The sequence below is a fragment of the Neodiprion fabricii genome, chromosome 6, assembly GCF_021155785.1.
Source record: "Neodiprion fabricii isolate iyNeoFabr1 chromosome 6, iyNeoFabr1.1, whole genome shotgun sequence".
NCBI classification, from domain to species: domain Eukaryota; kingdom Metazoa; phylum Arthropoda; class Insecta; order Hymenoptera; family Diprionidae; genus Neodiprion; species Neodiprion fabricii.
The window spans coordinates 26,405,934-26,428,974 of record NC_060244.1 but is presented as its reverse complement, the minus strand read 5'-3'; the positions used below and the strand labels follow the sequence as shown (position 1 = coordinate 26,428,974).

General features: G+C 34.1%; 5 protein-coding genes across 14 annotated transcripts; 4 read left to right on the top strand and 1 right to left on the bottom strand.

Moving 5' to 3' along the window:
- The first annotated feature begins 305 nt into the window (after positions 1 to 305).
- Positions 306 to 5,019, top strand: LOC124184704 (MMS19 nucleotide excision repair protein homolog). Its single transcript, XM_046574710.1, has 9 exons — positions 306 to 444; positions 737 to 975; positions 1,099 to 1,431; positions 1,545 to 2,139; positions 2,221 to 2,502; positions 2,601 to 3,322; positions 3,446 to 3,703; positions 3,848 to 4,012; positions 4,184 to 5,019. Exons 1-9 carry the CDS (start codon positions 348 to 350, stop codon positions 4,382 to 4,384), a joined length of 2,892 nt encoding a protein of 963 aa, XP_046430666.1. The 5' UTR covers positions 306 to 347; the 3' UTR covers positions 4,385 to 5,019.
- A 114-nt stretch (positions 5,020 to 5,133) lies between these two features.
- Positions 5,134 to 6,859, top strand: LOC124184715 (MORN repeat-containing protein 4 homolog). Of its 2 annotated transcripts, none has more exons than XM_046574738.1 (4): positions 5,134 to 5,285; positions 5,459 to 5,648; positions 5,752 to 5,861; positions 6,040 to 6,859. In XM_046574738.1, exons 1-4 carry the CDS (start codon positions 5,276 to 5,278, stop codon positions 6,192 to 6,194), a joined length of 465 nt encoding a protein of 154 aa, XP_046430694.1. In that variant the 5' UTR covers positions 5,134 to 5,275; the 3' UTR covers positions 6,195 to 6,859. The 2 variants fall into 2 exon arrangements, with proteins under 2 accessions (XP_046430694.1, XP_046430695.1); XM_046574739.1 differs by having other exon boundaries at positions 5,141 to 5,285; positions 5,462 to 5,648.
- Positions 6,860 to 6,985: 126 nt separating this feature from the next.
- On the top strand, positions 6,986 to 15,110 carry LOC124184709 (pantothenate kinase 3). Of its 7 annotated transcripts, none has more exons than XR_006871246.1 (10): positions 6,986 to 7,909; positions 10,428 to 10,605; positions 11,330 to 11,508; positions 11,666 to 11,839; positions 11,912 to 12,079; positions 12,213 to 12,289; positions 12,642 to 12,818; positions 13,001 to 13,167; positions 13,545 to 13,658; positions 13,734 to 13,760. XR_006871246.1 is itself a non-coding variant. In XM_046574725.1 (10 exons), exons 2-10 carry the CDS (start codon positions 10,482 to 10,484, stop codon positions 13,785 to 13,787), a joined length of 1,206 nt encoding a protein of 401 aa, XP_046430681.1. In that variant the 5' UTR covers positions 6,986 to 7,909; positions 10,428 to 10,481; the 3' UTR covers positions 13,788 to 15,110. The 7 variants fall into 7 exon arrangements, 6 of the variants coding, with proteins under 6 accessions (XP_046430681.1, XP_046430677.1, XP_046430683.1 ...); XM_046574725.1 differs by having other exon boundaries at positions 10,428 to 10,590; positions 13,014 to 13,167; positions 13,734 to 15,110; XM_046574721.1 differs by having other exon boundaries at positions 13,014 to 13,167; positions 13,734 to 15,110.
- Positions 15,111 to 15,557: 447 nt separating this feature from the next.
- On the top strand, positions 15,558 to 18,930 carry LOC124184706 (dynein regulatory complex subunit 4). Its single transcript, XM_046574716.1, has 8 exons — positions 15,558 to 15,875; positions 15,960 to 16,177; positions 16,246 to 16,507; positions 16,602 to 16,862; positions 16,964 to 17,131; positions 17,218 to 17,304; positions 17,390 to 17,599; positions 17,671 to 18,930. Exons 1-8 carry the CDS (start codon positions 15,873 to 15,875, stop codon positions 17,884 to 17,886), a joined length of 1,425 nt encoding a protein of 474 aa, XP_046430672.1. The 5' UTR covers positions 15,558 to 15,872; the 3' UTR covers positions 17,887 to 18,930.
- A 1,905-nt stretch (positions 18,931 to 20,835) lies between these two features.
- On the bottom strand, positions 20,836 to 22,909 carry LOC124184711 (galactoside 2-alpha-L-fucosyltransferase Sec1-like). 3 transcript variants are annotated; one of them, XM_046574732.1, is made up of 4 exons: positions 22,788 to 22,909; positions 22,475 to 22,703; positions 21,660 to 22,284; positions 20,836 to 21,494 (listed from the first exon to the last, which is right to left on the bottom strand). In XM_046574732.1, exons 3-4 carry the CDS (start codon positions 22,121 to 22,123, stop codon positions 20,954 to 20,956), a joined length of 1,005 nt encoding a protein of 334 aa, XP_046430688.1. In that variant the 5' UTR covers positions 22,124 to 22,284; positions 22,475 to 22,703; positions 22,788 to 22,909; the 3' UTR covers positions 20,836 to 20,953. The 3 variants fall into 3 exon arrangements, with proteins under 3 accessions (XP_046430688.1, XP_046430687.1, XP_046430689.1); XM_046574731.1 differs by having other exon boundaries at positions 22,475 to 22,700; positions 22,788 to 22,903; XM_046574733.1 differs by having other exon boundaries at positions 22,490 to 22,700; positions 22,788 to 22,903.
- Between the last annotated feature and the right edge of the window lie 132 nt (positions 22,910 to 23,041).

Sequence of the window (23,041 nt, the reverse complement as noted above, 5' to 3'; positions counted from 1 at the left end):
CTCTTTCTATTTTATCTTCACGAAGGGTTCCTCATACGCATATGTATATACTGGAAGTCAGAGATAATAACCTGCGGCGATTTTTCGCATGTAATGTTATTATTAGAATTCATAAGATATCAATAGAAACTTGAATCGTCAAGAACTTTGATAGATTAGACGTCATATTTAAAAATTTGTAGATGTTTTCGTATTCATGTACGCATTCTAAAACTCATCAACTGTGCACGATATTTTACAGGGCCATGCCGCGATGTCGAATAGTGCGTAATTATTCGGCGATCGCCTTTTGTGTTGGTAACTCTACACACTGATCACTCACGGTATTGAAAAATTCAGGGTGAAATATGGAGGTTTCAGCGAGCTCCTCACTCACCGAGAAGTTATCGGCAGCTTTAAAGAACGATAACGACTTGATTAAGGAATGTCAAGATATAGCCTCAGGTATGCATTATCATAATTACTTGACTAATGACGCGCCTGCTGACCTTGAAATATCAGGCAAAACAAACTTGTTGGGACTGAGGTTATCTTCTGTCTCTATCGCTCTGTCTTCATTTCGGAAAATGCATTCCATCAAAATTTTCAAAATGATCAGCTGACATGAAGAATATTCAATTTTTGGTTGGTCCCATATATTTTGTTCAGTAAATAATTATCCGTCGATCAAATCTCATGCTTTCACCTGCGAAGTATCTACTCTGCGATCGATACATCTTTCATTTCATATTTTCAGATATAGAATATGGAAAATTGAAGCTTGTGATTTTCGTTGAGGAACTCGCTCCGTTTCTCACTGACAAAAATGTTACTTCGAGAGCTCAGGGAACGCTTGCGTTGTCGACAACCCTGAAGCACTTGTCGAAAGATTTTCTAAATGAAAATGAGCTAAATTTTATCACAAATTTTTACTGTGATCGGATGAAGGATCAGCATGAAGTTATTCCATCCGTTTTACAGGGTGTCCTGACTATCGTGAGCTCTTATATTCAATATTATGTTTTAAAATAAATATCAATTCTCAGTCATCAATTTTCCTCTATAATTCACAATATGAACCAGTGATGACTAATTTTCACTACTTTCAAAATGTTACAGGTACAGATGAGCCGTTTACCTCAAGATTCGCCTGCTAGATTGTTGAACCTCATGTTTCAGCATGTACATTGTCAGTCACAGCTGCAGCCTATTCGAAAGTTGATATATTTGATATTCCAAACACTCCTACAAAATAGAAAAGATGCCTTACGTTCCATGGGGCCTGATTTTATATACGGAGTAATTTCATCTATAGACGGCGAACGAGATCCAAGAAATTTGATGCTGTTATTTGACATGCTTCCAAATTTTATTCAAGAATTTCCATTGGGCCATTTGACAGAGGAAATGTTTGAAGTTATTGCTTGTTATTTCCCAGTTGATTTCAATTCCGTAAGTAGCCCTAATCATGAAATTTTTAATTTTTGGTTAGTATGAAATTTTAATTCCTGTTTTATAATTATTCGACATTTTTTCATCTTTTAAATTTACAATCAATTTTACAGTCTGCATCAGAGGCTCAAACAGTTACTCGTGATGATTTGGCGTACGCCCTAGCACCTTGCCTTTACGCCTCTCCAGAATTTGCCGAATTTTGCATACCTCTCATAATCGAGAGATTAGACTCGAGCTTAAGACTAGCAAAACTAGATTCATTGTATCTTTTACGCAAAGGTGCTTCTACCTATGGAGCCTCAAGATTGCAACCACACCTTGATGAATTATGGCCAATTATACGAAAAGAAGTCTTCCCAGGCGGGGATATTGAGATGAAAAATGCTGGATTAGAAACTATAACTGAATTAGTTAAAGTGTTGTCCACAGATGATGTAATACGAGACAGTTTCATCGAAAAAGTTATCACAGATACAAAATCATCACTGTGTGACGTTCAATTGAGCCTTTATTGGCCGGCTGAAAAATTGTTGGAAGCAGTCGCTAAGGCAAATAAATTAGCTTGTGCCCAAGTTTTGAAATCCTTTATACCATTGTGCCTTGGTCAATATTCAACAAAGACTTCTTACTCGGATAGAGTTACCTTAACAGAAAGTTTGAATAGTTTGATGGCAATATGCGAAGAGCAGAGATTTATAATAAATAGTATGTCAATGCATTCAGCTCACATCAAACTGAGTAAAACAATGCACAATTTTTAATCTGTTACGTTACCAAATTTTACAGGTGTGCCCGAACTTGCTTGGACAGATATACCAACATTGTACTTGAATGCCTTAAATACTGATAATATTGAGCTAAAATTGAAGACTTTCTCTGGATTGGTAATACTGAAATCGTCGTTGAGTGACGTGGCCAGAAAACTTCTGTATGAAAAAATTTGTATGGCAGTAGATGATGGAAATAATCAACTAAAGAACACATGCCACATATGTCTGTCAACTTTTGCTAAAATTTATCCAAACGAAATTCTGGGTACCGTTATGAACCAACTAGCTATCAATGACTGTAAGCTTGAGATATTCATTAGCAAATTAACGTACACCACTTTTCTTATAATTAATTTCTTCAGTTGGATAAGACTAATGAATTAAAATTATTTCCAGCAAACACTGATAATACGGTATTTACTCACCGATTGCAAGCCTTATGTGCTGTAGCAAAAATACCAGAATTAGGTCCACAAATCCTACCTAATGTAGTAGTGGTAGCTATGTCTAATAAATTGGAAAAGAGTATCGCAGCACTGTGTTGTTTGCGAAAACTTGTAGCTGGGAGAAGCGATACATTCAGTATACAACATTTTTTGTATAAAAATTGTAACATTGTTGAGTTATTGGTATCAGCAGATACAAGTGGCTGCTCCACTCAAAAATTAAATTTAATTGCATCGATTTGTCGATCTATAGTTAGAAAGTTGGATGTGAAGGACCAACAACAAATTGTAAATAAATATGTTTCAATTCTTAGTGAAAAACTTTCCGAAAGCAATGTGATTGTATTGGAAGGACTTTTAACACCATTGCAAAGAAATGTTGATATTGCTAATAAGGTAAACTTGTTAAAAAATCTATTACACCTTGCAATCAACAGCGTCAGTTCGAGTTCTAAAGAAGTATCAAGTAAATTGATATCAGTATTGATAAATAAACAAACCGAAGACAAAAATTTCCTAATAGTTTTAAATATGCTGAGGGACCGTATCAAAAACATTTTGGAACACGATTCGAATACCGAGCTCAAAGAGTCAGCCATCTTATTGAATACGTGGCTGACGAAAGCTTTGGTTGTCAGAGGAAGCCAAAATTCTCAAGAGTATCTTGATTTCGTAAGTATAAGAAGACGTAATTCAACTTTACTTTGTACCATTTTATGTCACATGATATATTGCATATTTTCTACATCGGAGAATGAAAAATATGTACTAATCAAGATTTTATGTTTCTTATAGCACATAAATTTGCTGAAGGACATGGAAATGGGTTACAATGTTGCAAATGGTTTTAAAACTCTATCTGATAGGTTTGAGGATACTGTGACTGAAGAGAACTTCTGCAATGTTAAATTATTCTACAAACAGAGGATATTTCAGAATGTCATTCAAAAAAACAACGACTTTGATGCACAATCAAGAGAAAACTACCTAATGGCTCTAACACATTTAATCGAGGAAGTTCCCATGGAACTATTGCTCATGCATTTAGAGCCGGTAATATATATTTTATTTAATTTTAATATAACAATAATGATTATAGAGTTTACCAATTTATCACACGCGTGATAATTAATGAATTTACACTGCGATACATCATACTGTTATTTCAATGTGTTTGAATCTTTTTTTTTTTTGAAGCTCATCCCACTCCTAATTGAATCCATGGCACTGGACAGCTCAGAGTTAATTCTGTCGACACTAGTGACCCTGAAAGTTTTGCTTGACACAGGGCACAAGATCTTCCATGAGCAAGCACAACACTTTATCCCCAAATTACTGAGTCTGACGACACGTAGGGAAATGGTAATAATGATTCGCAGAAAATTTTCATAATTGTGCTTAAGTTTTAACTTGAAAAAAATTTGATCTTATTCCAATGGGTTTCGTCAGAGTACCATACCCTGAATACAAGTATACAGTTTTACCTAAAATCCATGCTAGTTTTCAAACTTCGACTATTGTTTTATTTTTCAGAAAGTCAGAACTGCTGCATTGGAATGTTTGTTGCATTATGCAAATTACCCGACTGTCTTGATTCTACCTTTTAAAACGGATGTCTTGGAGCGATTAGCTGTGGCGATCGACGATCGAAAACGTTTGGTCAGGTCAATCGCTGTGAAAGCAAGAACTCGCTGGTATCTTGTTGGGGCACCAGGAGAACCGAAACAATCTTAACTCAGACGGAATAGCCGATTGTTCAATTCATTATTATAGTTTCATTTACACAAATGAATTTAAGAAAGGAAAATTGAACTTTGCCTGAACAGTCTAGATAGAATGCAATGAAAATTGCTTTCTCAGGCGAGTCTTCCCTGAAGACCTTTATCGTGGTAGCTGATGCCAATGTGTGATTTCAGACAGTTTCTGCCGTTACTGTCTTTTATTTTTGGGAAATTCTATAGATATTGATCTGTACTATGGTATCCAATGTTACCTTCAATCGTCCGTAAGGTACAGGCGAAAGACTTATCACGTAATAATATGATTTATTGCATGAAATCATAGAATAATGACCTATTGCTTCTTTGAAGTATTTCACAATTTTTATTCATTCTAACAACCGCAAATCAAAGTGATTTCCTGTTGCATATTTAACTGGAGTACTTTGCATTTGAAGTATTGCTAAAACGCCCAAAAGTTTTTAAGAATAAAAACATATTGATACTGTCTCATGTTTTAACATAAAGGTTGTACAGTGTGTTGAAGAGAAGTAGGTACTTGCTAAAGATATGGAATATGTGCACATGTCGATTTTACAAATGTCCTATTAAGTGTAGGTATGTAAATAAATTATGTGATTTCTGAAAATTTGAGATTGTTCTCAAGTATGCGTTTATTATGTCAGTTAATAAAGTAACTATTTCTTACGGTTGAAATCAGTTGGCATGGTTAAACGATAGATTTGTGTTTTCATTATTTTCTTTACAATTTTCAATAAAACTTCATAGGTACAGAATCTATAAAATAACAATCTGCTCCAACTATACCTAATTGAATCAGGCATTGATCTGGAGTAATTGGATTACTTGTGGAAGCCACATTTAATGTGTTTAGTGTGCCGATACAATGGTTGACGGTAAGAGGTGCCCGATATTTCGTCTGTTATATTTTTAAAAAAATTATTCCCCGTCTACCAAGTAGAACTGTAAAAAAAAATATTTATATTTAAACTATTCATCATTGCCCTATCAACAAAATTTTTCACAAATTTAGAAACCTAATCTGAATATGATAGCAAAATGTATCCAGCAGGTGGTGTGGCCAAGAACGGTGCTTACAAATATGATGATGGTACAAGGTACGTTGGTGATTGGAATGGCAGGGGTTTGAAGCATGGAGCTGGATCATTGGCATTGGTTGATGGAACTCGCTATGACGGTGCCTTTCAAAATGGCTTGTGTTCTGGGCTCGGTGTTATTGTATTTCCAGATGGAGCAAAGTAAGTTTTGCTTTGATGTAAAAAATCGCTAAAAGTTTAAGTTGTTAAAAATTAGCGTACCAATAGGTACTCAAAATTATCATCATCGTTTATCAATGTGTAGGTATGAAGGAGAATTCATGCAGGGCTGGTTTCATGGACACGGAGTATTCTGGCGCGCTGATGGTATGAAGTTTGAGGGAGAGTTTCGAGGTGGCAGAGTATGGGGACTAGGTACTCGTCTTATTTATAGAAATCTTCAGACTAGATTATTTGCCAGTATTCATAGATCATAACAGTGAATGATGGGTTGATTGCTGATAGAATAAAAGCTTTATTGCTAATGCTGACAGCGATTTATTAGCTTATTATTCAAATGCATGGTTCTAACTTGTTTTTCGTTTTTTACTAGGTCTGGTAACTTATGCCGATGGTTCACACGGCTTTCCAAGAAACGAAGGCTTTTTTCAAGATTGCAAATTAGTGCGTCGTAGACGATGTCCAGAAATTATTCAAAAAGCTCAAAAAATCTCTATGATGGCTAGAGCACAGTGTAATGCTGCATAAAATCTTGTCATAAGAATATGACTAGTTTGAAAATTTCCGGGCGTATGCAGTTCGAATGAGGACACTATATCGTCCCATCATAGAATCAAATTTACTCCTCATGAATTCAAATAAATACTTGTACTGATCGTAACTTGTGTTTCATGGGTACTTGTAAGGATATGTGTACATATAGGTATACTAATTGAATAGTCAAATATTTTCCAGTTACGTACAAGTCAATTTGTACGGTCATTAGATGGCATTCAAACATGTTATGAAAAGATATCAAAATAACCTTTCGAGCTAATAAATTGTGAAGCAGGCTTAAACTAAAAAGTGAACAAAAAAATTCAAATCGTCAGTATTGCTGTCTTGGATTACAATTCATCTAATCTTACACGTGGTCTAATGATCTTTGCACGTCCAAGTTCATGGATAAGAGTGCTTCTTAATTTCTCAACTTGTACACTGCTTATTGAACTATTGACATCGATGTCTACATTGACATTCGGAAAGATCACTCGTGGATTATGTGTCTTACACAATCTTATATTTTTTTTCATTTCCATGTCACCCAATTATAACCGATATTTTGACATTTGTATACTTATATATACTCTCAAGGCATGAACGCTTTGTCGTGCATACATATCTGTAATAAAGTATAGCTTACCTATCATAAATTATAGTAATGATACAAGATTAGAAGATGGAATAGATTATAAAATGAGACAATCCTTGTTTTTGTGTTTTGTCAATTATTGTTTCGTAATTGTAACATGCTTGTAAAAAATTAAGCAGTTTCCAACATTTGAAACAAAAAAGAAGACAAACTTTCAAGGCTTTGACAAAATTTGATAATTTGACGAAAACAGAAGTGTAGGGGTCGAAAAAAACGAAAAAAATTGGCTCGGATTAACATACAAATTTTTAGTTGCTCTAAGAATTTGTTAAATTACTTTTATTTTATCAAGATTTTGTTAATATAATTAACAATTGTAAACGTAGACTGCCAAGTTAATGATAACATAACGAGACGAGCGACGAAATATCTTGCAATGATGTAGAATAATGAGAAGTGGTTACGAGTGGTGTAGTGCGGGATTTTTGTTTATATCATAACAAAAAAAAAAAAAATACGACCCGCAGTTCTAAAGTTTAAACAAGGTGCCGGGGAGTGCGCATGCCTCGTAAATCACGCGGTGAGCTAGTGATGCGCACGCAGCTGATTTCGGCACTCGTATCTCACGTAACTTACGCACGCCTCGTGTGTTCGTGTGGGTTTTAATGGGCGCCGGAGCAGGCACGTCGCGTCCGTCGCGTTAAGTATTCTCAATCAATTCGCTATTGGCAGCTAGCGATCCGGTGATCTGGTGACTGGTCGTCAACCAATCATGATCAAACTGAATCCTCTATCAAAATACGTTTGTGAATTGCACAGCGTTGATTGACACGTCGTATGTGTATAGTATCATATGCAGTGCTGTTACGACCTTTGGCACGACGTCAGGTGCGAGTATGTGATACGTTATACGACGCACACACATTCGTGCGGGACACGTACGCACATGTCGAGTTTCGATAGATGAAATCGGTCAAATTTGCGGAACAGATGATGAAATTTACGAAGTTGGAATACGACGACACAATATCTACTCATAAGGAAACTCTCCTTGTCGCATGCCGTACTACAGTTCTACGATATATCCCCCCGTTTCACAAAATGTATTCCGGTAAGAGAAACTCCAGTTTCAATTACATTCGCATTACAAGCTTAGCACCCCAATACCCACGAAACTTTTACGGTTATCAGTGCAATCCCTGACTACTAGCACTATACAGATCAACGCGTCTACGTGTTAACAAGTAAATAATCCAACATATGTATATCACTTCGCTCGGAACATGCTTGGACGGATCATTATTGTTTACTTATTTATAATCGACATGCGTTAATCGTTATTCCTTTCTAATTAATTCTCGCGTTATCGAATAAATAATTGATACTTATTACTAGTATAGTCCTTTCTTTTTTCTATTCCTACAGTTATTTCCAAAATTAAACAGTTATCTTCCAAAGTTTAGCCTTAATGAATGAAATTTTCAATCCATATACGATTTTATTTCCAATCAAAACGTTTAATAACATACATTAAGCGACACTCACATTATCATATAATTAATTCAGATTAGAATTGGAAAGTTCAAAGCCAAAATTTGTAAATGAGCGATAATCAGACCGCTCAAAATTCCAAGTCATTGAACCAACAATTCAAAATAGAATTTCTTGTAAAATGATACCTTATCTGTTATCAGAAGCTGGTGATTCGTTACCTGTTGAACACTTCTGTCAACTTTCAAATATAATATGCATCTACATTCATAGTCAAGTAGGACTGGTTCTAGTGGATCAAGGCTTTCAATTTGCTTTGAAACGTATATTTCTCAGTTATATCTCAGTCTAACTTCGAACGAAGTATAAAAATATAATCTATCTGATTTAAATTTTAAACATCTTGCTTATTTTTAAAGTACTTCTTTTCATGTAACGGTTGTTGATTGCGGGGAATGGGAGTATGGTTGTTGATTGACAAGACAGAAACATTTCTTCCCTAGATTTTGAGTCGAGTAGGACTAATTTTGGAGTGTCACACAATTACTGTTCAAATTATTTCCATTTTCCACTGTGATTTTAGTGTATATTTTAATTGTGGCATTATTTTAATCAATAATTTGTTAATGTGAGTGAATTTTTCAATGTACCATTCAAACTTGAGTTTAAATTCATCGAAAATATTCAAGCAGACAATATGTAAGAAACATTCAATATATGAGACAGTTGAGTGTATTTTCAAAAGTGGACCCAAAGTACGGTCACGTACCATTTTATCTGAATTATCACATGTACGAAATTAGCTCTGCACTCACTTTCAAATTTGAAACTAATTGAAACTATCATTAAGATTCTTTACAAAATGATTTTTGCGTTCAGTACATAAAGTCGTGTAATGATATTACATGGTGAACACTGAATATAGTTCAAAATATTCCCTGACTTTCCCCTGACTTTCGCTGACCAAATTACAATTTTTCCCTGACTAAAAATCAAACCAATAGTGTCAATGCGAACACCTAATCAATCATGCTCCGAATCAAACGGTATTCAAAAACACGTTCATGATCTATTTAATAGTCACTGTATCGAGCACATACAAAATTAATTGTTCTTGGAATTTTTTTCTGAAAACAAAATTTTATTCTTCCTTCTCCCAACACACCATCATAAAATTGCCTGACTAATTAAAACGTTACCTGATTAGTCACCACCATGTATTAATCTCTACTAGAAAATAACGTGTGATAATATTTTGATGTAGCTTTCACGATAGATATAATTTTTTTTTTCTAATATTTTTCATGCTTATAGCCTCGGACATTTATTTTGGACATTAATCCCTGCGCACTTTGTTTACAGCGTGCGTATTTGAATTCTCATTTGTATTTGCGTACAGTATGCATAATTAAACTTTACGTAACGTGTCTGATCTTTGACCTGTTGTACACGTCTGAGCTCAGTGAATATGACACCAGGAGCCTTCCGTGCATAAAAATGTTCACAATACTCGGGACTGATCAGTTTCAGCTGAATAAAAGCTGGTTGATCACATTTTCGGCTCGCCAAAGTTATAGTTTCATTTCCGCTAATATTCTATATGTGGGAGGTTCAGATCCGATTAAGTAGTGATTTATTTATGTACTATATATCTGCGCAAGCTTACAGTATCTTATCTAAAGTCGAATTCACTTTGATAAAATATCGTGAAATTGTTTTGTGACGTAGATTGTGCATTCAAGGTAATAAGTACTTTTAATCATAAAAACTTGGTGACTAGTTTATCTATAATTACTGTTTCAAATTAATGATAACGTTTATCTACACCTACTGTCGCTAACCATGACCTTAATTTGATCTGTGAAACAAAATAACGAACTTTCACTGATTTTTTAGTGGCTTGTATTTTTTCGACGACCACATAGAAGCTACCAATTTATTTAGTATCTGTATTTCACAATCATCTCATGCAAATACCATGCTCTTGACATTAGCAGTCAATAATCTAATCATCATATTTTTGTATTCTATAGTCGTAGAAACCTTGGATCTCGTTCTCACATTTATTAGAATTTGTCCTGATTTCGTTATGTAGTAATACTTTTAGCCATTGATATCTTATTTGTCATTTGTTTCAGTAACGGGAGGAACAGCTTCTCGAAGGGTCAGGGTGAGCTGTTTATCAATTAAAAATGGGACCTCACAGCTGTAAAGATTGCTTACACGCTAGGATTATGGCGTCCAATGGATACCCTACCGCTGGTTCAGCTGCAAAGCCCCTGGTACACCACTCACCACCCTGTGAGTCAGTGAATTGTATGTGTGCCTAGACTAGCCACCTTTTAATTCGATTTTTATTTTGTAGTTCGATACTAAGCATGACCACTGCGTAAAGCTATTTTCTAGCTAAAGATAGCTAATGTCTTATTAAAGCACATTTAGAATAATAATCTCCTGTAGATGATTTGGCATTAGGTAATTACGTGAGATTAAAAAGTGATTAGGTGCTTATATATTTTGTACGTAATGATACTGCTGTGTTCATCTATTCACGTAATACAATGCAGCGTTCGTGATTCCTTTGTTCATAGTCCTATTTTTTATTTGTTTTTATTTTTTTTATTCTGAAAGTAATTGTACTTTTGTATAAAAAGTATCGTCATTAATTCCTAATGAATAATTCGTTTTGCTACTATTTTGCTTCAAAAACCATTCACTGGTCACATAAAAATTGAATTTATAGAGTAATTGCATAAGCAAAAAAGTGTGCGTGTTTATAATTTGTTGCAGTAATTAATATTGTTTTCAAACTTGAATGACGCAAATGTTATACTCAGAAGCCTAGTCATATATAATGAAAACTAAATTAGAAATCTGTAAGTTTTTAAGTGTCGGTAGCTAATCAATGAATAAAGTCAGTAGATAATCCCACAGCTTTGTGATTATTTAAAATACAAAATTACCATGCTCAGTAACTATTTGCTTTGGTCTGACTTTAGCCGGGGACGTCCAACCTTATTGTTTTATACGTCATTTACAGCAATGCCGTGGTTTGGGATGGATATTGGTGGAACCTTGTCTAAATTAGTGTACTTTGAACCTAAGGATAGAACCAGGGACGAAGCTGATGCTGAAGTAGAAACCTTGAAAAATATTCGACGATATCTTGTTAAAAATTCATCTTATGGAAAAACTGGCCATCGAGATACCCACTTGCAGGTAAGTAAAAATTAGTCTCTTATTATACGACTTATGTTTTGGCTAAATGTCTTAGATTTCTCAAAATGGAATGTACTAATTGTTTAAATTTTTGGCTTTCACAATTCTCAATTTCTTAGGCATACTTTAAGTATCTCAATTACGTGTTTTATTTCAGATGGATAATGTCAGCATAAGGGGTAGACGGGGTACTTTACATTTCATAAGATTTCCCACTAGTGAAATGGGAAACTTTCTAGCACTAGCCAAATCAAAAGGAATGGCTAATCTGGTTACGACAGTCTGTGCTACTGGCGGAGGTGCTTTCAAATTTGAAGAAAATTTTAAACGGGTAAGATTAAAATTAGTCCGCCAAAAATACTAATGACCTCCAATATTTAACGATGTTTTCAACATATTTCAGGAAGTTAATATGAGTTTAGCCAAGTTTGATGAGCTAGATAGTCTGATAAGGGGTATGTTGTACATCGAAACAACAAATCCCCATGAATGCTACTACTGGTTACATCCGACATGTGACATTAGGTGTCGAAAAGTACCTTTCGACTTTTCTGAACCTTATCCATTTTTGGTAAGTCTAAGCACAATGGAAATATGTGCGTAATTTTTATTTTATTCATTTCGTTCCAGCAACAATAACAACAAAAAAAAATTTATGTACCTCAAGAACAGGATCTTTCACATGCATTCTATTTCCTTTCCAGGTTGTTAACGTTGGATCTGGTGTGAGTGTATTAGCAGTTTATGGTCCCAATAGTTATAAAAGGATATCAGGAACAAGGTATTACCAATTAAACTATGTTTTCAAATGGTGAACGTTACAGTAATAGTACAGTAATGTTCATTAAGGCCTGTCCATTTCGGCTAACTTGTTCTTGGTCCGAAACAAAATGCAAATTCAGTACACGAATGATGTGAAAATGACTAGCAATGAAGTTGACGTGAGAGAATGGGAGACATTGCCACATAATTCGTATAGATACGAATCTGTATTTTGCTTTGGATTGAAAACAAGGTAGCCGGAAGGGGAGGGCATCAATGAACATTATTATACAAAGATTTTTCACTTCAACGCAATTATTAAAAAGAAAATAAAAAATTGGTTCTAGTATAATTCTTCTTTTGTGTCCCAGCTTAGGTGGTGGCACGTTTTTGGGTCTGTGCTGTTTACTCACTGGATGTAACACGTTTGAAGAGGCTATCGATCTTGCAACTGGAGGAGATAACACGAGAGTAGACAAATTAATTAAAGACATCTATGGTGGAGATTACGACCGTTTTGGACTCCCGGGAGATTTAGTTGCCAGCAGGTCAGTTTGTTGTTAATTAAGGAGAAAATAAATTATAAAACCTCGTTCTTCATGTATCGCTTTTGATATCAAACAATCATCATGTATATAGACTGCAATATTATCATACTTTCTCTAATAGTATGCTGAATAATTTATGTCTCGCTTAATGACCTTTCAATCTTCTATTTATCTAACTGTAGACTGTATGTCAAGTTTTCTCGGTGTGTACAGTTTCGGGCAGATGAATTCCAAGGAACGACGAAATGCTGTCTCCAAAGAAGATCTTGCGCGCGCCACGCTTGTAACAATTACCAACAACATCGGCTCGATCGCCCGCATGTGTGCTGTCAATGAAAAAATTGATAGGGTAATTTATGTTGTACTGATCATTATTCTTTACTTTACAATCGCGGATTTTGATATCAATCGTTTGTTACAAGTTTTCTACCATTGGGTAGAATAAAACATGTCGAAGAACAACTTTTTTTCACTAACTGCCATCTAACCTAGGTGTACGTTTTATTCGACTAATTATTAAAAACAGTTATCCTAAAGAAATCAGAAGGCAGGAAATTATTAATTATAACTATTTCAGTATTTTTCGAGTGTGTTTGTCGCCACAGCGACCATTATATCTTTTATGGCTGATTTGGTTAAATTTCGTTTTAACCCTATAATCCATGTGAAGGCCCGATTTGTCTGCATATCGAAGCTGAAATAATTGCATTACTATTATTCCAACAGGTTGTATTTGTTGGTAATTTTTTGAGGGTAAACCCAATCTCGATGAAACTGTTAGCATCTGCTATGGATTATTGGTCAAAGGATACCATGAAGGCGTTGTTCTTAGAACATGAGGTGAGCACATTGAAGTTTAGACGGAACCATTCCAGCATGTAATGCACATTTTATATGAATATATTGTCATTGCAGGGGTACTTCGGAGCAGTTGGTTGTTTATTACAATTTAATGGCAATACAAGTTAATCATGTCCTCCGGTCCGTGCCGTTACGTAAAGCATTCCCGTGAAGATCGAATCTTGATAACTATCGCGTCTGGTCGCATGTTAACGAAGATTTGTAGATGATTTCTATTTATCGAATTTAGCCTTTTAATAATAATCTAAAGTCCGTAAGCAGAAATCAGTATTTTACTATTATTTATTTTTGTTATCGTTCTTACTTTATTTTAGGGCTCTCTACACGTTCACGAATATGTATATATGTATAATATATGCGCAAATTGAGCAAAGAAAAACGTGCCACGCTATTCGATTCGCAGTCACAGCTCATTGTTGACTTATCACAAAACTAGCAGATTTCATATAATTATTAATAATACAGTCTGTGGTTTCGAATCAATGGCTGCGCTTTCCTTTGTTCATTCTGTACACTTATCAAGTTTATATTATACAATCGTATTGGATAAAATTTTCAGCATGTATTCATAAAAGAGATAAAAAAAAAAAAACCATCATAGAACGTCCAAGGCTCAGGGCACAAATGTTTTAGTAATACAAAATCAGTTGTTGGACCAAACTGTACGTGAAAAGTGAAGAATTATTTATCACAATATTTTACAAAATAACTTACTTAATATTATTTTTAAGTTGTTGAATGATATTTGCAAGCCGTCGATGCTATATCTGAGTTTCTCGTACGATATTTGAAGAATCGGAAATATAGCTTGAATTATGAACTGATAATTCTTGCAAAAAATCGTAACTTACTGATAATGAATTTTATCGTAATACTGATACGTAAGATATTGTACAGATTATGTAGAACATTTTTAAAAAATTCAATCTTATACTAACTCGTATTTTATTAGGTCTGGGAATAGTCGTTCTTGCATAATATTATATACAAAAGTAGTTCAATACTGTTTTCTTTTCATTTTGATAGTTTTATATAACGGGATACGTGTTGGTGAATTTTAATATGCATTACATTAAACCTACATTACACCATATAAGACAATATTTAGGTAACGCGAATTGAATTGCTTGAGGCTCTAGCTGGGATATACTTGCTCTGCCTTAATTATCTGTTATTACACTGTTGAAATATGTACGTATCGTATGTACGTCGTTGATAAATCTCGACGCGTTATTGTATTTTATTTTCACTATGTATGCGTGATAGTAATAAGCCTAACAAACTATAAGATTAGCAAAATTGTGTTACGCTTTCTCAGAGAAAGACTTTAGATAAATCGTATGTTTATACGAGTGTCACGAATCGATTGTTTACCTTTTTTGATCAATGAACCGGAGAAATTTATTAAATTATTGTCAGTACCAACCATAACGAATTTCGAGTTATTAAAATAGATATAAATTACTTACTTCTTTTTTAAACGATCGTTTAGTTTCTGATATCATGTGAAAAGGGATTACAGCATATTTTATCTATTTAACTATAACTATGGGCTGCAGCTGGTACATTTGGAAATTAAGTAAAAGATCTCGCATCCTCCGTTCGCGCTATTATCGTTCATTATTCAAATCATTTTCAGTTGTCACTACATGTTCTGCCAATAAGATGGACATTGTTGTGAGTTATGATTTGTGAAACTGTTTCATTTATGTTTATAGTCAAATTGATTGAAAAAAAATTATTGAGTATACCTGTAATCTGTAATCTTATTTACAAGTAAACCCTACAGAATTTTAATAGATAATTTGTAAAACATGTATAGTTATTGTCTATCTATTCCAAATTTGTTCATCTTTATTCAAATGATATTCTTTGCTAATACTAAATTGTCGATTCCAATTTTAAAAGCAACCAGTGGAGGCAACAGGTGTTTTTATCTATATATTCTTTCTATACTTGACGTTGCTTGGTAACCATAGACAAACAGTATGGCAACATTCTGAAGTTTGGTATTTTCATTGCTTTCAAAAGTTTTGAATTTTCGAATAACTTTACATCAGTATTCAATGATTGAATAATTGAATAGGTGTACGTACTACACTATCTCATTAAAGAAAAATTTATCGCAAACTATACATTGGAGTACAACTAAAGAAAGTATTGTCAACGTCTTTGTAAAAATTCACTAGCACAATGGTAAGGTTTAAAAATGATCCATCAACTTATATGTTTTCTGTCAATGCCAATTTTATTAGTAAAAAATATCACTTTTTCTTATAGGGTCCTAAGAAAGGAAGAGGGAAAAAAATGGAATCTGTCGAAGGTGTAGATACATCGAAAATGAATAGAGAGCAGCTGGAAGTCTATTCGCATAAAATTTTGGAAGAAATGGAAAGGGAACGCGAAGAAAGAAATTTCTTTCAGCTAGAGCGTGACAAGCTGAGAACATTTTGGGAAATTACACGACACCAACTAGATGAAGCTCGTGCAACTATTAGGTAGTGTAAAAACGGAATAATACTTACTAATTCTTTGTCAAGAATCTTATGCAATGATATTTACGTAGAAATAAGGAACGTGAAAAAGAAGAATTAATTGAAAAGCACGAAGCTGAACTAAAGTTGTATAAGCAAAAAGTGAAACACTTGATGTATGAGCATCAAAGTAATTTGTCCGAAACCAAGGCTGAGCATATGGTGGCGCTCAAAATGGCTCAAGATGATCACATTTTGCAAGAAAATGAACTTATCAAAGATAAAAAGGAGCTCAAAAGAATGCGCAAAGAGCAAGAAATGGCACAAGTAGATGAAATACGCGAACTGAAACTGGTGCGTAGTAACGTAGTCTTTTATAAATTAGAATTTACCTTTCACCCATATTAATATAAGATTATATGATTATGTTCTTTCCCTCACTTAATAGGCAAATGCAGAGGAAATGAGTAACATGATGCAGAAGTTTGAGGCAGAAGCAATCGAACTGGAGCAAAAGTATGAGCATAAATTAGCCGATCAATACGAATCGCTGACATTGAAACATCGAATGGAAATAACTGAAGTAGAGGAAAGGAAAAACAAACAAATTGCGGATTTGATAAAAAATCATGAAAGATCATTTGCTGAAATGAAGAATTACTATAATGATATCACACTAAATAACTTGTCTCTAATTCGAAGCATGAAGGTGAATGGGATATGACCTGAAGTTAGATTTATTCGGTACTGTGATACACCCATCATTTACTCTTGAGAAAGTCAATTGATCCTTATATTTTAATCTATTAGGAACAAATGGAAGTGATGAAAAATCACGAAGAGCGAATGAAAAAGCAGGTACGAGAATTGTCGATCGATAACAAAAAACTCCAGGCAGATCTGAAAATTGCTCAGGAACAAGTATCAGAATATAGTCGACAACTTCTGAATTACACCAAGGATAAAACGTGTTTGGCAGTGGGTGTTGGGGTTTATTCATTAATGCCAATTATCCAATGACAGTTTCCTGTTTTCACTTATTTATATATTTTTGTTTGTATTAGAACACCAAGAAACGATTGACTGAAGCTGTGAAGTCACTAGAAAACCTGAAATGGGAGAACGAAGTACTTGAGCTGCGATTCGAAAAGGTGACTAGCAAAATATGCATCCGAGTGCATCACCTGTAACTATCTCATAGGATTTTACTAACTGCACATTTTTCGTTTTTTGTAGTGTCAAGGTGAGCGTGATGAACTTCATTCCAGGTTCGTCTCAGCGATTTTAGAACTTCAGCAAAAGACTGGGCTGAAAAACGTCCTCCTCGAGAAAAAGTTACAGAAACTTTCTGACTTGCTGGAACAGCGAGAGGTCCAAATAAGTGAAGTGTTAGCTGCTGCTCAGTTAGATCCAGCGACCATTTTGAGCGTCAATCAGAAACTGGAAGTAAGTGTGACTATTCTGCCCTGTTATTTGAATACTTCAATTATCACTTAATAACTATTTTATTCTACCAGGAATTGTTAAATCGTAAAAACACAGCCATTCAAGATCTTCAAGTGGAATTAGCAAGAGTTTGCAAAGCACATGACGATCTTTTAGTGACGTGCCAAAGCAAATTACAGGAATATGGAATACCAGAATCTGGGATCAGCTTTCAACCCATCAGAACCAAAGTCTTAGGTGCAAAAATGAGTGTTGTTTCTACCTCAGTTGTGTCTAATAATAGATGAGACATTAGACTGTATATAATATAAACTTTCGTACATGGTCGTGTAAATAAAACATCAGCGTATGTAAAACACGCAGTTGTCAACGTCCATACTATTAACCTTCTTGAAATATCGATCAGTACTACCCTGAGCATAAGTATGTATTTGCCATCAATGGCTATGTGAACAAAAATTTTTGTAGATGTGGGTTGAAAAATTGAATTTCCTTCGATGCACATACAATACTTTTATTCCAGAATACGGTAAACGATCGTCAGAAACAGATACATCTATTATCCTCAAATATTAGATAAATTTATCACAGAGGATGTACAATATGTATATATATATATTTATGTATATTTATATAGGTATATGCGTGTGTGTATGCGTCATAAAGATTAACGTGACATGTCCCCTGAAATGATGAGGCATACATTACATTTTTAAAAAATCATATTTTTGTCAATATATTTTCCATTGTTTTCCTCATGTCTGCAAAACGAGAAGAGTTTTTTTTAATTGATGTTGTCGGTAGAAATAAACAATAACATTGAAAGATTTTAATTACTAAAGCCTTATGATTCGTCAGAACAAACATGCACCACAAATTTTATAAGGTTTTACCATACATATACATACCTATTCGTGTATGAGTACAAATACGGCAATATATGCGCTTTCAAATATACACTATAGACGTGTACATGGATGGTAGTTTAGGTTTTTGCTGAATTTTAGTATAGATATTTTTGCACGCGCGCGCGTGTGTGTGTGTGTGTGTGTCTTGTTTGTGTATTAGACATTTACTATTCTAAGTTTAATATTATTTTAAGTCAAATACGTCAGGTCACAGTTTATTAAATTTGAAACATTTATCAAGGCAGGACACAGATAAAACACTTCTCTGCGTATATAAGTTGAGAATTGGATCTTCCTTTTCTGAAATTTGAATGTATGTACGATATTTTTTCTCACAGGCCTCAATGGTTACAATAAACAATTATCAAGCTCTTTTACAATTTTATGTATGTACTAATGAGGGTACATATTACAGATTTCAGATGAATCTCAAAATAAAGATGTGTTTTATAGTTTTCCTGCATTACGAATATATATATATATATATATATATATATATATATATATATATATATATATATATATATATATATATATATATATATATATATATATATATATATATATATATATATATATATATATATATATATATATATATATATATATATATATATACATATATATATTTCTTCATAAATATCGTATTTTTGTTATTTTATATTTGTAAAGATATAATTTTATATAATAATATATAGTAATAATTTTGGCACAATAAGAAATAGAATCACAGATGAAATCATTGTACATCATGAGAGTGGTAGATGAATAGAATTGTACCGAATGTTGAAAGCAGACATAGTCCAGTAATAATTGCCTACAAATGTAATATAGTTTTCAATACTCCACGCCAATTCCAGACTTTCATACTTTCCGTATCATAGGGATTATAATATTAAGATTCACGGTTGAAAATTTCTTTCTCTAAGAAAACAACATGACTTAAAAACTAAGAAACTCCTTCATGCAGAAAAGATTAAATTAAAGCACCACAGTACGTTACAAAATGTTATCCATAATAATTTGACTTACTTTGGCAAATACGTTTTTCAACCTATCACAAATGCCATAATATTTAATAGAAGATAATATAGAGTGATAGATTTTCTTTTCCCGCACTTTTTATACTTTCATGTAGCAAATACATAGTAATTATCTGTGTATATAATATATATAAGATATAATATATATAATAGTCTCATTCCTCACGCCTGCTTCCAACAACTCGTTTTGTACAACATGTTACGATACTAAAGCTACATAGAAATGCTATGGATTTTGTTCTACATTACAACTTCAAAATAGCTACGCAAAAGCTAAAAACAGAAACTTACAGGGTACAAATTACATGGATCTTGGTATTAATATCCTAATCATTTGGTACTTTACTGGAAAAAGAATAAAAAGTTTTTACTCACAGGGCTTCCATATTTTTCGTTCAACTATTTTCACGTAAATCCTAATGTAGAAAAAATAATTATATGTTTAATATTAAATATATTATGGTCCATTGATCCTTTGTTATATATTTTGCTTTCAATTTTTTTTTCTAACAAAAAATATTTTTAATTCAGGTTACTTTGATTTTTAACAGGAGGAATAAAAAAAAAATCAAATAATTTCTTTGTTTTCGTAGAAAGGTTCGAAATTTTGTTAACTGGTTCACAAAATTGTGTCATCAGGGTACCATTTTTTAAAATTAAGCCCTGTTTATGCATACCCCTTACATCTATTTTATGTGTATTAATATGTGTGTATATACATATATATGTATATATTATATATTTTTGAACATGAATTACCTTCACTAGAAATTTAGCTACCTATTGACTGTACTACGCCAATGAATATACTTCCATGATTGTTGTACAGAGAGGACATTAAATGCTATATTGGTCTGTTATTGAAAAGGCTTGTAGAAAAACTAATAGTATAGGGATTTACTATTGTTGAGCTAAGTAATATCTTATCAGAACCCAACATCCGAATCTGCTATTGCATCTAAATATTGATAAATTGATATTAAAAATATTCAAAAACGTCATCATACTGAAAAGTTGAAAGGACAAAAGTTCTGAGATCTATATTGAATTAAGTGACATAATGACTAGTATTTTACCGAGATGTTATTACATGGAAACAAAACGATATTTAAAAAGTTTATTTGGCCATTTCAATTGAATAGATTATTTCACATCCCTGAAACTGCATACACAGTCGATTACCAACTGTCAGTATTTTCGTTTGCAAAATATTAAAATATTTAAAAAAGCTTATTTGATTAGTGAAAAAATTGTTTCATTTTATATACCAGATAAGTAATTTATTTTTACCTGATAGTTTATTAAAAAAATATATGAATATTTCCAAGTCTTAATTACCATGGCTTGATGTACAGCTTCAATAAATCTTATGGTACAGGGATGTGAAAAGTTTTGATTTTGTTCTATCCCATAACTCTCCAATTTGGCAACACTTCAGCCATGAGTGTAGAAAAATATTCAGTCACGTTAAAAACTACTGTTTCACCAGCAGCTAATATCGCACCCCAGGAGCCGTAAGTACCGTAGTCAATAATACTGTGATTACATGACGATAAAATGGCAAGATCTTTGCCGGGTCCTTTCTCATCCGGTTCAGAAATAAAATTGATCTTGCTTTTCTTTCTTTTCAGATTATACTTGCACCAGCCAATATTATCGCTGGCCACAATAAATACGACATTCCTATACTTTCTCTCATAATGGTCCATTGCAGCATGATAAAAACTTACCGGTGCTGCACGAACCTTTCGTGTCTTCCATAAATAATCTATATAGTCCGTTCTCCTTACATGGATACCAACAAACGTTGGATCAGACAAATTATGTTGTTGCGCAGCTTCTTTCAGCACCATCTCAGCATTCATACGAAGTTTGGGTTTGAAAGTAAATTCTCGGCGGACATCTTCCAGCCAGTCGAGCACGATTGACCAGTGAGCAGCGTACCTAGAAAAATTTCAGGTGAGTTTGAACAGTTTTTTTTGAAAGAAGTCAGTAGCATTTCTTCTAACAGATGAAAAGAAGTTCAGTTCGAAATACGTTTCGAAAATTCATTTGGAGTACATGAAACGATGATTTTCCACCAAGAACTAGTTTTACACTCGAGCTTACTTTGGTAATATAATACTTTGTTCGGTACTGTTCCACTGATCTAATGAATTCACGACTTGGCCGCCATCTAAAGTGCATTGACCAATGTAGCTTAACGGAGGTATGCTGAGGTGCTCAAAGTGTTCTTCAAGAGTTTTGAGAATACATCTTGGCATGAATGCTTCGAGGCCAGTTCTTCTGGCTATGGCCCAGACAGAGGCGTATTCCCATATTTGATTTCCCAGTCTTCCTGCTTGTACAGCCGATACGATTCCATACTTGGGGCATTGGTTCTTCCACTCAACAGGAATACGAACGTTCTTCAGATTTGTGTGGCACAAAGGCTGCTCATACTCAGAAAACTTTATCCTCCTTATGCGAGGGTTTGACGAATACATGGGAAACAGGAAGACGTGAATTCCCAGGACCACTATCAGGGCCAGTACTATCGCACTAGCCAATACATGCTGCTGAGCGTGGCTCATTATATGCTTTTCTAATAAACTACTCTGTCGCTAATTTCTCATTGAATTTTCCTTCTTCTTTATATTCCTCTCTCACTCCCTCTGTTCACCCTCTTTTAAATTCAGTCCGGCATCTTGAAGCTATTGGCATCCAGCATTCTCCAATACAATTTGAAGAATGTCTAAAACAGAAAAACTGCATGTAAGCCAGTGTCATGAATATATTATCAATTGCACAAAAAATATGTGCATTTATATTGAGTTAAAATTGAGAAAGTAAAAAACGCGTTACAATGATACCAGCGATCAGCAGTCTTGAACAATGATTAATACAACGGAAATATAACATTCATTGTCCAAACTGTAAAGTACCTGTGTATACAGTACCGAGTATTGCGCTTTCGTAGTATCTGCCGGTAAACAGGACTTCGAACCCTCCGTACTTGAATACACCGTTGTGTAAATTACTCTTACACAAATTAATCGTGACGGCTAGCATGTTTTGGTGATAAACAGAACTCCGTGACGTTGCAGAATTTTGACGTTGCTATTATAATTATGACGGTACGTGTTGCTCTGCTTTCCAATCGGTCTTGTTCTACTGGAATATGTTACGGTATATTATACGGTTAAGTCGGGTCAATTCTTGGCTGACTATTAAAATTAGTAATGAATATTCGTTTACTTTGCTAAATTCCGGTTCTCGACTACAAACTACCACTCCCTACGCCTATCCCCTATCCGCCTAGACAACTACACGAAAGCTCAGCTCAGGGGTGAATTTCCATCGCCGTGGATGTGTTCCTGGTTCTGACGTCATACGCCCCCGCCCGCGCCTTAAGCACGGTCGAACGAGGTGATGCAATATATATCCGCGATAAATTTGCGCGGGTTTTATCGACATCAAGTAAAAACACTCGAAATTGCGTATCTGCCGTC

Excerpts from the sequence above, each read along its gene's own strand:
- LOC124184704 (XM_046574710.1), top strand. The coding sequence starts at position 348 with ATGGAGGTTTCAGCGAGCTCCTCACTCACCGAGAAGTTATCGGCAGCT. Across the intron at positions 445-736 it reads ATGTCAAGATATAGCCTCAG|ATATAGAATATGGAAAATTG; the intron begins GTATGCATTATC and ends TCATATTTTCAG. Across the intron at positions 2,140-2,220 it reads GCAGAGATTTATAATAAATA|GTGTGCCCGAACTTGCTTGG; the intron begins GTATGTCAATGC and ends CAAATTTTACAG.
- LOC124184715 (XM_046574738.1), top strand. Across the intron at positions 5,649-5,751 it reads GTATTTCCAGATGGAGCAAA|GTATGAAGGAGAATTCATGC; the intron begins GTAAGTTTTGCT and ends ATCAATGTGTAG. Across the intron at positions 5,862-6,039 it reads TGGCAGAGTATGGGGACTAG|GTCTGGTAACTTATGCCGAT; the intron begins GTACTCGTCTTA and ends GTTTTTTACTAG.
- LOC124184709 (XM_046574721.1), top strand. The coding sequence starts at position 10,482 with ATGGGACCTCACAGCTGTAAAGATTGCTTACACGCTAGGATTATGGCG. Across the intron at positions 11,840-11,911 it reads TTGAAGAAAATTTTAAACGG|GAAGTTAATATGAGTTTAGC; the intron begins GTAAGATTAAAA and ends AACATATTTCAG. Across the intron at positions 13,168-13,544 it reads TCAATGAAAAAATTGATAGG|GTTGTATTTGTTGGTAATTT; the intron begins GTAATTTATGTT and ends TTATTCCAACAG.
- LOC124184706 (XM_046574716.1), top strand. Across the intron at positions 16,178-16,245 it reads GAAGCTCGTGCAACTATTAG|AAATAAGGAACGTGAAAAAG; the intron begins GTAGTGTAAAAA and ends ATATTTACGTAG. Across the intron at positions 17,305-17,389 it reads TTGAGCTGCGATTCGAAAAG|TGTCAAGGTGAGCGTGATGA; the intron begins GTGACTAGCAAA and ends CGTTTTTTGTAG.
- LOC124184711 (XM_046574732.1), bottom strand. The coding sequence starts at position 22,123 with ATGAGCCACGCTCAGCAGCATGTATTGGCTAGTGCGATAGTACTGGCC. Across the intron at positions 21,495-21,659 it reads CAAAGTATTATATTACCAAA|GTACGCTGCTCACTGGTCAA; the intron begins GTAAGCTCGAGT and ends AAATTTTTCTAG.